The sequence below is a fragment of the Haplochromis burtoni genome, unplaced genomic scaffold (assembly GCF_018398535.1).
Source record: "Haplochromis burtoni strain Fernald_Lab_line unplaced genomic scaffold, NCSU_Asbu1 Contig_1944, whole genome shotgun sequence".
Classification (NCBI taxonomy): Eukaryota; Metazoa; Chordata; class Actinopteri; order Cichliformes; family Cichlidae; genus Haplochromis; species Haplochromis burtoni.
The window spans coordinates 1,569-14,488 of NW_024584305.1; the positions used below are offsets into that span (position 1 = coordinate 1,569).

Consider the following 12,920-nt stretch of genomic DNA (forward strand, 5'->3'; position numbering starts at 1 on the left):
CCTATTCCTCTGCGGGGCAACCTGCATATGGCCAATAAAGCATTCATTCAATTCATTCATTCATTCATTCAATTCAATTCATTCAATTCATCCACATGTGTTGCAACCTGGCTCAACCCTTCTTTGGCACATGCTTAAACATTTGAGTGATAGACATGTTTACGTGTTTTTATTTTTCCCATAGAGGAGGAGCTTGCCAGGGTGCGGTCAGCCTTTGTTTGGAGGGTGTCAACAGAAATCCTTAAACAGCTCCTGGAGGCCCTTGTAAGTGACGGTGTTTTAAATGAATTGGAGAAAGAATCGATACTGGAGAAGAACCCAGTCAGAGCAGATAAGGCACGCTGCTTCATCGACACAGTGAGGAAGAAAGGGGACAAAGCCAGCAGGACAATGATCAGATATCTTCAGACTATAGATCTCTCCCTTTTCTCTCAGCTGCGTTTATACTCTGATTCATCTGCTCAACAAGGTGAGGTCACTTTTTTTCTGCAAGAATGGTCTCTTTGCATGGTTTATTGAGATGTGAGAGAGTTAACCCTCACAATACAATGTAAGAAAAAGGAGAGGGCAAGAACATCATTCTTTGTCATACATTTGTATTTGTTAAAGTGTTGTTCACAAAGAAAACATTTTTGAAGTGCTGTGGAGTAATTTTGAAGGCCGTCATAAATCTATGGCCAGTCTGACTACAAACTTGCTTAGCAACATGTTGAAACTGACGAACTGAAAAATAATACGGCGGAAAAGGATAAATGTTGTACTTGTTTTGTGTGTTGTACTTAAAGAGATAAACAAAATTATTATACTTTAGTATTATATTATACTAGAATATTTAACAAATTTATTTTACATATCTGTTTAACTTAAAATAGACTACTCAGAATCACTCTTTGAAATACATACTACGACCACTGTCTGAAAACTTTAGTTATATTTAAGGCCAGTCGTATTTAATTGTTAAAACCATGCTAATTGATTCTTAAAAAACGTTCAAGTTTCATTCATGTGACTTGAGCGTTTCAGAAATCCTTTAAGAAAAATTATTCAATTTTAAAAGTAACAATTGACAGATCCCTATTCCCATTTAAAGTAGGAATTTAATGTGAATTGCTGAGCATTCCTTAAGATGCTTCTTTTAAACAGCTGAGTTAGCAGTAGGAGGACATTATGACACTTTATGTGATAAATTTTGGGAGTAAAATTTGAAGTGGCCCAGAGAACTGGAAACTTGTTTAGCCTGGACATGTGGGCATTGCTTACCTATGAAAAGCCACAAAGCCCAATATAATTTTATAAACTTAAAGATTCCTAAAAGTTTTGTGATTATCTGTTGCACTCCAGACTGAGCATCACTTTACTGAATGAAGCCAAATGTGTTTTTCATGACCTTAGGGTAAAACAAGTGTACAGAATATAACAAACCAAACAAAGAAAGGATGTGAAGAGACAGGAACCTCTTCATTTAGCAACCAACATTTTCAGTCCCCCTGAAAATGCTACATTCAGATGAACAGTACTAAATTTTGGGGATTAACTTACCCTGGTGATTGTGCATGCATTAAGCATTAAGAGTTCCTTTCACTGGAACTAAGGGGCTGAGCCCAACTCCTGAAGAACAACTTGCAGCTGCTTGGTCATGGAAACTCATTACATGAAGCTCTCAATGCACTGTGTTTCAGCTAAGCTAAAGGCCGCTTGAAATTTGGAGCTAACTAGCTATCCAAAAAGTTGGGCACCACTACACACTATATGCCTGACCATCGGCAGATGCCACTCTGTGATTTTACCTGGCCTAGCACTTTGTGGCTGAAGTGTTATCATTCCCATTCACTTCCACTTTTTTAATAGATGGCAGTGAGGAAATTTCATAACAGGACTTATTCCACATATGGGACATATGCTATTGTGGTAGCATGTTGGACCTATTCTTTCACAAGTGTTTGTAGAAGCAGTCCAGATGCTTAGTTTTATACACACGGACATGGAAGTGATTGGAGCACCTAAATTCAATCATTTAAATGAGTGAGTGGATACTTTTGGCAATGTAATGCACTCACTCACTAAGTCTTGCTTCTTTCTTTGATGTTGTTTGGACTACTTTAGAACTGACTTTGATCTGCTGTTAATTATATTTATTCTTTTACTTCAGAGTCTCTTCAAAATTGTCAGCCGAAACTTAAATCCAAACTGAAGAAGAAGTTCCAGTGTGTGTTTGAGGGGGTTGCTAAAGCAGGAAACCCAACCCTTCTGAATAAGATCTACACAGAGCTCTACATCATAGAGGGAGGGACTGCAGAGGTCAATGAGGAACATGAGGTCAGACAGATTGAAACTGCATCCAGGGAGCCAGATAGACCAGAAACAACAATCAGACAAGAAGACCTCTTTAAAGACTCATCTGGAAGAGATGAACCAATCAGAACAGTACTGACAAAGGGAGTGGCTGGCATTGGGAAAACAGTTTTAACTCAGAAATACACCCTCGGCTGGGCTGAAGACAAAGCCAACCAGGACATCCAGTTCATATTTCCATTCACTTTCAGAGAGCTGAATGTGCTGAAAGAGGAAAAGTTTAGCTTGGTAGAACTTGTTCATCACTTCTTTACTGAAACCAAAGAAGCAGGAATCTGCAGCTTTGAAGACTTCCAGGTTGTGTTCATCTTTGATGGTCTGGATGAGTGTCGACTTCCTCTGGACTTCCACAAAACTACAATCCTAACTGACCCTAGAAAGTCCACCTCAGTGGATGTGCTGCTGATAAACCTCATCAGGGGGAAACTGCTTCCCTCTGCTCGCCTCTGGATAACCACACGACCTGCAGCAGCCAATCAGATCCCTCCTGACTGTGTTGGCATGGTGACAGAGGTCAGAGGGTTCACTGACCCACAGAAGGAGGAGTACTTCAGGAAGAGATTCAGAGATGAGGAGCAGGCCAGCAGGATCATCTCCCACATCAAGACATCACGAAGCCTCCACATCATGTGCCACATCCCAGTCTTCTGCTGGATCACTGCTACAGTTCTGGAGGATGTGCTGAAAACCAAAAAGGGAGGACAGCTGCCCAAGACCCTGACGGAAATGTACATCCACTTCCTGGTGGTTCAGGCCAAAGTGAAAAAGGTCAAGTATGATGGAGGAGCTGAGACAGATCCACACTGGAGTCCAGAGAGCAGGAAGATGATTGAGTCTCTGGGAAAACTGGCTTTTCATCAGCTACAGAAAGGAAACCTGATCTTCTATGAATCAGACCTGGCAGAGTGTGGCATCGATATCAGAGCAGCCTCAGTGTACTCAGGAGTGTTCACACAGATCTTTAAAGAGGAGAGAGGACTGTACCAGGACAAGGTGTTCTGCTTCATCCATCTGAGTGTTCAGGAGTTTCTGGCTGCTCTTCATGTCCATCTGACCTTCATCAACTCTGTAGTCAATCTGCTGGAAGAACAACAGACATCGTCCTGGTGGTCAAAATTTTTCAATGCACCAAAACTACAGCATGTCCACCAGAGTGCTGTGGACAAGGCCTTACAGAGTCCAAATGGACACCTGGACTTGTTCCTCCGCTTCCTCCTGGGTCTTTCACTGCAGACCAATCAGACTCTCCTACGAGGTCTGCTGACACAGACAGGAAGTAGCTCACAGACCAATCAGGAAACAGTCCAGTACATCAAGAAGAAGCTCAGTCAAAATCTGTCTGCAGAGAATAGCATCAATCTATTCCACTGTCTGAATGAACTGAATGATCGTTCTCTAGTGGAGGAGATCCAAAAATCCCTCAGATCAGGATGCCTCCCGGTAGATAAACTGTCTCCTGCTCAGTGGTCAGCTCTGGTCTTCATCTTACTGTCATCAGAAAAAGATCTGGATGTGTTTGACCTGAAGAAATACTCTGCTTCAGAGGAGGCCCTTCTGAGGCTGCTGCCAGTGGTCAAAGCCTCCAACAAAGCTCTGTACGTAAATATGTACTAATCCCTGTATTTGTAACATGAAGAGTGTAAATGGTGTTGCCCCCTTTTTAAAAAATGATATAACTTAATGATCATCAGAAAAAAATCAAATACTTCAAATTGCTACTAGGGTGACATGTTTTGGGGTCTTTAACCCACAGTGGTCCTGGGTCTTCAACCTAGAGTTCTGAGTTTTCATTGCTTGGCTCAGAAGCCTCAGCTTTTAATATTAGCCAGATGCACTGCTGAGCATCCCTAGCCTCTGGAGTCTCCATCGAATCCTGTGTTGCCTTTGAACTCGACGCTGCCGCCTGTGGTCACCATGCCACTGCCTGAACTGGAACCCAAACATGAGGTTCTTGTGTCAGTTGAACCTTGGCCTGAGCCAAAGCCTAAGGCTCCCATATCACCTGAACATGAACCAGAGCCAGAGAATCCCAACTAGCCTGCACTTGAGCCTGAGCTCACTAAATCTACCAGTAACTCACTAATTTCAGTCTAGATATATCAATATAATTGTGTTTCTACCAAGAACATTTCAGTGTTTTATTTATTTATTTTTTAGAGTTATAGTTAAGTTTTTCACCTGGCCATGAATTGTAATATATGTAGACATTATTAGATTTTCTTGTCTAGGGACAAGGTATAACCTTTTGTGTTTACGTCAAAGTTGTTATATTTGGTTGTTTGTTTGTTTTTTCAGACTGAACAGCTGTAACCTCTCAGAGAGGGTGTGTGAAGATCTGTTTTCAGTTCTCAGTTCCCAGTCCTGTAGTCTGAAAGAGCTGGACCTGAGTACCAACAGCCTCGGGGATTATGGAGTGAAGAAGCTTTTAGCTGTGGTGCAGAGTCCACACTGCAAACTGAATATTCTAACGTCAGATAATATTATGTTTTGTTTTTTTAATCAATTCACAAAATTAACCAATTAAAACATTTACATTTTTAATGTAAGTTAGAGTAAAAAAAAAAATCACGTCTAACCTGCACAGCACAAGACAATAAGGATTCTTTAAAATGCAAGGACTAATTATTACTATTGATCCGGGTTGCATTATAACAATGTAGTCTTTTGTATTTTTCATGTCTTCATTTTCAGATTGAGCATCTGTAACCTCTCAGAGAGCAGCTGTGAATCTCTGTCTTCCTTTCTCAGCTACAAGTGTTCTAGTCTGAGAGAGGTGAACCTGAGTGTAACCAACCTGCACGCTCCAGGACTGAAACTTCTTTCTTCTGGTCTGCAGAGTCAGAACTCTAACTTGAGTAATTTGAGGTCAGATCAAATAACATTTTGTTTGTCAAAATTAATCAATTAAATATTTCGACCAAGGTCATCTACATGCTATTGTATCTTAGCTTGGTGTTGAGGTTTTCTAAAGCAGTGTTTCCAAACCACTGTGCCATGGCACAAAGGTGTGCCACAAAGATTATTTTGTTCCACCTGTTTAGTACTCTAAGCAACTGGCGTGAGTAACAGGCAGAACAATTACATTTTCTTCCACTAGAGGGCAGTACCAGTACCTGCTCTAATTAAATGGGTTGCCACCAAAACAGAAGAAGACAAAGAAGAAATTACATAATATTCACGCTGTCAGTGAGACAATGCAGCGTGTCATAGCAATAGATAAATATTTGAAAAGAAAAAGTAGTCAGTCTGACCTGGGTCCTGAAGAAAATTCCAACCCAGATAAAGGCCCTAGCATGAGTAGTGGTCAGAAGAAAACAAAAAAGGTATACTGGGGACAAACTGAGCCAATTCCGCTATGCCTGGTGCATGGGGAAAAATTATAAATATACTTTTTGTGACATTTTTGTTTGGTAGTGTGCTGTGTCATGTTTTTAATGTGAAATATGTGCCATGGCTCCAAAAGGTTGGTAAACACTGTTCTAAAGAAAGAGGACTAAATATTGCTAAACTTCATACTGCACCATATTTGTTTTATTGTTTGTCTTTTATTTTTCAGACTGAGTCACTCTAACTTGTCACAGAGAAGCTGTGGAGCACTGTCCTCAATTCTCAGTTCCCAGTTCTCAAGTCTGAGAGAGCTGAACCTGAGTAACAATGACCTGCAGGATTCAGGAGTGGGGCTTCTGTCTCATGGACTAGAGAGTCCATATTGCACATTGGAAACTCTCAGGTCAGCATTCTAACTTTTCCACTGATCATTTAAAATATAAAATATATTATTGCAAAAAGAGCAGTTTTAGAATACATTTTTCTACAATCTGATTTCTTGAAATTAGATTTTTATCTGATCTGAGTCTCACTTCAGCAGCACTTCCATCCACTTCCATATATAAGAATTATTTTTAGAATTTTTTTCCTGGCATTGTTGTCACATTTATCTGTCTTTAGAAAAGAAAAGAGATTTCTTTTTTTCTCTCGTTTCATCCAAATGATCAAATTTCTGCTCTCAAATATTGAATTTTTCAAATATTTAGAGAAAAAAACGCCCTAATTAACTTATACTAAAAATAGTTTTACATTTTTTATCTGTACCTGAGTGAATTTGCTCCAGGGGCTCCAGGGAATGATTATTCTAAATTGGCCACATGCCTCATTTAAACATTGACAACTGTGAATAAAGCTTGAAGCAACACGGCGGGTCCGTGCTTTGTGTTTACGCCCTTTTTGCGCTGATGTTAGCCGCTGTTTTTTCCCCTTTTACTTACTTCCGAAAAGAAAACCTAATTTTTGCTGTTCAATACTGAACAAATTAAAACTTTTTAAAATTATGCAAAATTGCAAAACACTTGGCTGTGTCTCCAATAAAACCTCTGTAACTTTGCTCTGCTTCACTTCAGCAGCATCAGGTAATGTTCATATGTTGATTAATGGTTTTCTTTCTACTGCAGAATATTTTCATAAAATCCCAGGCCAGGAAAATCACGTTCATGTTTTTCTGTGTTTTATCTTCAGCTACTTTGACACAAAGGCATCTGCTGTGATGCTTACACCTTTGATAAAGTCTTGCAAGTGTCAGCTTTCTTTTTATAGATATAAAAATATGTAAATGTACTGATCTGAATTATAATATTTCTAACTGTCTGAGGCAAAATTTTCCCGATTCAAATCAAATTGAATTGAAATGTGGATCAAATCGATTCGGGACCTTGTGAATCAGAATTGAATCGATTCTAGAAATCAGTGAAGATACCCAGCCCTAGCTATAAGGCTGTTGGTCCTCTTCCCATTCCGTCTGTCTCCGCTCCCCTCTTTCCACTCCAGATTCTTTTTTATGTCACTACTTCTCTTGCTTATCTTACACTGATAAACAATGTCAGATGAATGTTGTTGGCTGTTGGTAGTTTTCTCTTTTAAATAAAGCTAAATTAAAGTGAACTGATAAAAATGGATATATGTTATTGTATCTCACAAACAGAATTATTCATAATTTAGTTTTGTGTGTCTGCAGTCTATCAGGCTGTCTGATCACTGAAGAAGGCTGCACTTCTCTGGCCTCAGCTCTGAGCTCCAACCCCTCCCATCTGAGAGAGCTGGACCTGAGCTATAATCATCCTGGACACTCAGGAATGCAGCTGCTGTTGGCTGGACTGAAGGATCCACACTGGAGACTGGACACTCTCAGGTATGGCGAGAATGTCTGATAGAGAAAGAAGAGCTGGAAACATATTCTGTGCTCTGCACTCACTTCCTGTTTGTTTCAGGAAGATGTGACATAAACAATCACACAATCAGGAACATTTTGCTCACAAGAAAAACACACTTGAAAATGATCAGTGAGGGATCTTAATGTAGGAGGTCTCCAAGGACAATATCTTCAGGGTTAAGTTGTAGAAACAAGTAATATATATCTCAGTACATTTAACAGTGCTGTACTTAAATACATCTATCCCTTTGGCCCTGATTAAGATTAGATTAATTTCAGTATAGAGGGACCTAGGGGATATTATTCAAAGTTTACTACAAACAGGAGATTATGCTGTCCTACCTTGATCACAAAAAAAGATGATGGCCCAGGTGGAAGAGACAGAGGCAGAAAGGAAATGACAAAAAGGAGCGTTTTTTGGCCCAAATACAAAACTCAAAATCAGGAAACACAATGTCCATAAAACAGAAATCCAAAGCAGGTACAGGAAACACTGGGAGCTACTTGCAAACAAGAGACAGGTGAGAGCACACTACGAACATGGACACTATGACACTGAGCTGATGATAAATCCATCATGTCTAGTTGTCGCTGTCTTAGTAATTAAAATAACAACTTTTAAAGAGTCAAAGATGAAAACTCTTCTAAATCCATTCCAAAGAAACCTCCTGTTTCCACAGACTAATTTCCCTTCAGATGAACAGTACACTCCCTTGCAGTGTTGCACGTGAATTATACTTTGGCATCAGATTTCCATAATACCTTAAGCAATAACCTAATTTTAATCCCAAGCCCCAACCTTAAGTTAACCTGATGTTGACCTTCTCAGAAATGTAACTACATGTCTGGTAAATATATACCACAATGACTGATGTGGAAGGTTTCAGTGAGGGGCTAAAAAGACTTTCTGATTACAACACAAGTTAGGATATGCCTCAGAAGTGTTAATCAAGCTTAATTCAGAATCAAGTCAGTCAGTCTGATTTTTGATTTCTAGATGAAATCACTGGTTGATAAGCAGTGTGAGTTACAGAAATGAATTTTGTTCCATCACTTTGTGACTGTTGTTGTTTAACTAAAAGACTTGTTAAATACTATGAAATGTTGGACTGTTATTTTATCAGTGTCTAACAGTATGTGTATGAGAGCGATGTAATGTCCATGTGTGCATGCTGAAAGAGACTGTGCTGGTCTGATCCCCCTCTGTTCTTTTCAGGGTGGAGCCTGCTGGTGTCCAATGGTTGACACCAGGTCTGAGGAAGTGTAAGTGTGTTTTTAATGTGATTCATGAAAACAAAGCAGTACACATTCAACCATCTTCAAACTGTCACATCACTTCACATCTCTGATGTCAGGAGTCATTATCAAAGTGTCAATCAATGAACATGTGATGAATCAATAACTGCAGCTGGATTGTGTTTGTTCTCTCCATCAGATTCCTGTCAACTCACAATTGATACAAACACACTACACACAAACCTCAAACTGTCTGACAACAACAGAAAGGTGACACATGTGGAGGAGGTTCAGTCATATCCTGATCATCCAGACAGATTTGATGTATGGTCCCAGTTGCTGTGTACAAACAATCTAACTGGTCGCTGTTACTGGGAGGTCGAGTGGAGAGGAAACTTTTATATATCAGTGAGTTACAGAAGAATCAGAAGGAAAGGACGTAGTTATGACTGTGGGTTTGGAAACAATGATCAGTCCTGGAGTCTGAGCTGCTGTGATGATGGTCCTCTTCGTGTCTGGCACAATAACAAACAAACACCAATCTCCTCCTCCTCCTTTTCCTCTTTTTACATCTCTAACAGAGTAGCAGTGTATGTGGACTGTCCTGCTGGCACTCTGTCCTTCTACAGAGTCTCCTCTGACACTCTGATCCACCTCCACACCTTCAACACCACATTCATTGAACCTCTTTATCCTGGTTTTGGGGTCTTGTTTCCTGGTTCCTCAGTGTTGCTGTTTTAAACTATTCTAAATTATTTCTTATAAACTTCTTCCTCTTCAGTCCTTTAACACTTGAAACACCAGAAGGGGTCAAAATGACCCCTCTGACAGAAGCAGGAAAACAATGTCCAGGGGTATCCACTGTGACCATGGCTCACAAGTAATCAATAAAAGTCTAAGAAGCTCAGAAGAAATAATTTCCTACTGTCTGGAGAAAACCGCTCACCATCTGATGGATTATTATGTTATGATGAACGCTGACTGGCCTCAGTTCAAATCACCAGGCTACCTGTTGGACATTCTCAGTGAGGGATGCATGGTAGTTTCTTTGGTCTGGGGTATAGTCTTGTTAGAAGAATAGTTGAAGTGTCCACGCCACGTCCTAGCTTATAGCACGCCTCAGAATCAGTTTATTAGAATCAGTTTAGAAACATTTCCACATAGTGTAAATTATGATCAAAGTAACTGGACCTTCCTTATTTTTTTTATTTGTGTGTTAACTACAGATATTTAAAATCTTTGTGTGTATCTGGAATGAGTACTCTCCGTGTTTTAAGAGGGTACAGGTAAGAGCACTTCTTCTTTTATGTGAAAAAGTGATCATTTTTAAATTAAACAATTAGCATATAATATATTGATGTAGTGGTGATGGGTGCTGACAAATAACTACCTAGAAAATAAACATAAAAGCACAAAAATAGGGAAAGAAATGGGTGTGGGGGGCACTTCACAGTTACCCAATAAGATTTATAAACAAGGTTTTGGTTGTAAACCATTAAATGTTACATGTTTGCCCACCTTCTAGTGACAGTCACTTTGTAAAACATGCAACCATATTTTTGCTTCAAGAAACAGAGAGACATACAGGTAATTTTGCATCCTAATGCATTACTGCACCGTAAACATCAGTCAAAATATTGCGTGGTATTGAGATTGGCAAAAAAAAGAAAGGTAAATAACCAAAGAAAGGCCTCTCAAAGCTTGGGCCAGCACCCCTCTGAGACCTCCATTCTACAAAAATTGTGAGAACTCACATTTAAATCATTTGAGCTATTTCTGTAAAACTCTGTCTTGGTTTTATTTGTTGCTGTAGATAGGTAAATGTAGCCGATCACCAAATAAGTAGCGAAAGCAGCATTTCTTTTCATTTATATCTTTGTCAGTCAGAACAGTTTATCTCAGCATGAGGCCAAAACTTTTTTTTTTTTGGATGAATTGTGGGAAGCTAAAACAGTGTGTTTCAGCAGAGTACATATTTTTTATTATAAAGACTTAAGTGGTCCAGTTGTTTATGAGTAACAGTTTAATAGAGTACTTCATATCCATGTCCATATTTGTACTCTTGCACAATTCACAATTTAAGTAGGATACAAGTAATTTTACTACATTTTGCAGCAGCTTAGAGGTAGTTTCCAAAAATCTGCATTATATACATAAAATGTTTCATGTCAAAAATTTATATTTACTGTAAACTGTAATATTTATAGAACGTAGTATTTCTTTTATATGTTTTCTTAATGTTTGTTAGCAAAAAGAACTTTTTTGTTTATGAGAGAGGATGTAAAAATGCTTTCTTTTTCCCCTTCAATGCATACATACAAGTAACTAGTGTATAGCATCAGATCATCTTTAGAGGTTCTTACATTGACTTGCATTAATAAATTCATTATGATGAATGCAATAATATTATTATAATATTTGGCCACCTCAGTTTAGGAGTGAATGAAGCCTAAATGTAGCTTAAAGCGCATTTAGTCATGCTCACTGTATTAAAATGTATGGATGTTGCTTTTTGCCACTTCAAGCAGTGTTGGTCCCGAAATGATTGTAAACAGATTAATGTCTCCAGAATATGAATAACACACACATACATAATATGAATAGACAACCACTAAATCATAAAAATCCTCAGAACGTGTGCACGTCAGGGCTATTGTACAAAGAAGAAATTAAATAGTTGCTGGTGATAAACATTGCTTCACCTTTCTTAAAAACCAGAGTGTGACTGAAGACAGAGAGGGCTGTAGGTTATTTCAAGGTCTTGTCTGTTGTGGAAAGTTCAGAAAATTAAATTTTTTAAAAAGAGGTTAAAAATCCAGTGTGATAAAAGTAAATAATTTTTCAGTTTATGTGAAAAAAAGAAAAGAATTTACGTAAGTGCCAGTTCACAGTTTCAGTCGTCTCAGTAGGTTTCATACGGCAAGGTGAGGTTACACAACTATAAGGAGAAACTTTAAGACCCTGTGACCAGAAGGGACAGAAAGGAAGAAAAAAAAATACAATAAAAAATGTAAATGTTTAACATATATCACTATGAAACTTCATCATCGTGATCATAGTGGATAATGGCGATTAACATCATTATTTCTTTACCAGTGTTCTGAAATTGTTTTATTAGATATGCAAATTAGACCTCAACTGTCTAAATATGTGCTATTTTGAATACAGGAACAGAAATCTGAAAACTACATAAAGCTTGTTTCTAAATATGTTTTCCATTTTGCTGGCTGACTAGAGTCAAACTTTTGTTGTTATCAGTTCATACATCTTAAAATGCAGTAAAAAAAAAATCTGTTTTACTACAAATAAAATTATCTGATTCTTTTATTTTGGGATATTTCTGGGTAAAAGAAAAAATAGATAATTCTTACAACAACCTCAGGATTATATCTGCAGAATTAGGTATGGGCATCCGGAATACCTCATTATCACTAATAGTTATTCTACTGGAAATAATCAGTTTGATTTTGGTGAGTGTGGTGCCTGGGCAGACTGGGCTGGACACTGTATCCACTTGCTGAATTTGAATTAATCAGACAGTTACCTGTGGTCCTCTGACATTGGTACAAACTGACTCAAGTGGACATCACAAAGATGTGGTATGGAACCCAGGCAGGTTAAGATCACTTTAGTGTCTAATCTGACACACACAAAAATGTTCTCACAGATAAGTTAATGTTGAAAGGAGTGCAGCACATGTCTGAAAATGGCTTTGAAACTCTAGGAAACACAAAAAACATTGGTAAGTGCTTAATTAGAACAGTATGGTACTTTTAGGTCAGCAAGGCATAGACAAGAACCACTGAAATAAATATGAGCCCTGTAAATTTAGCTTCTAAAAACAGGGTAAAACGTAGCATGGTAAAAGGAAACTTTTGCCCTCCTCCTGCAAGAAGTAAGATTAAAAGGGGCACTTGAACTTAACAGAAAAGAGACAATTAAAGGAAAAAGTAAACATATTATGAACTCTGACACAGCAGGGAAGAGTTAGTTTGGTAGACCTTGATTCAGGAATTCAGGTGCTCCGAATCCAAACTCTGAGAGGAAACAGACTGAGCTGCCGCCATGCCAAAAGTCATTTGGAAAAAGAAAAGATACGTAATCCAGGCCTGGGAATCCAGTTATGATT

At 38.5% G+C, this 12,920-nt stretch overlaps 1 protein-coding gene across 2 annotated transcripts in view; it reads left to right on the forward strand.

Moving 5' to 3' along the window:
• The window catches only part of LOC102305702 (protein NLRC3-like), a 12,115-nt gene extending 923 nt beyond the window's left edge, over positions 1-11,192 (forward strand). Inside the window, exons 2-9 of one of the 2 annotated variants that reach the window (XM_005952647.3) lie at positions 185-469; positions 2,150-3,947; positions 4,648-4,821; positions 5,044-5,217; positions 5,909-6,082; positions 7,361-7,534; positions 8,772-8,818; positions 8,991-11,192. In XM_005952647.3, coding sequence (XP_005952709.3) covers positions 185-469; positions 2,150-3,947; positions 4,648-4,821; positions 5,044-5,217; positions 5,909-6,082; positions 7,361-7,534; positions 8,772-8,818; positions 8,991-9,532 — 3,368 coding nt within the window. In that variant the 3' untranslated portion in view covers positions 9,533-11,192. The remainder of the gene's footprint in view (positions 1-184; positions 470-2,149; positions 3,948-4,647; positions 4,822-5,043; positions 5,218-5,908; positions 6,083-7,360; positions 7,535-8,771; positions 8,819-8,990) is intronic. The other variant, XM_042217422.1, reaches the window with a different exon arrangement.
• The last annotated feature ends 1,728 nt before the right edge of the window (positions 11,193-12,920 follow it).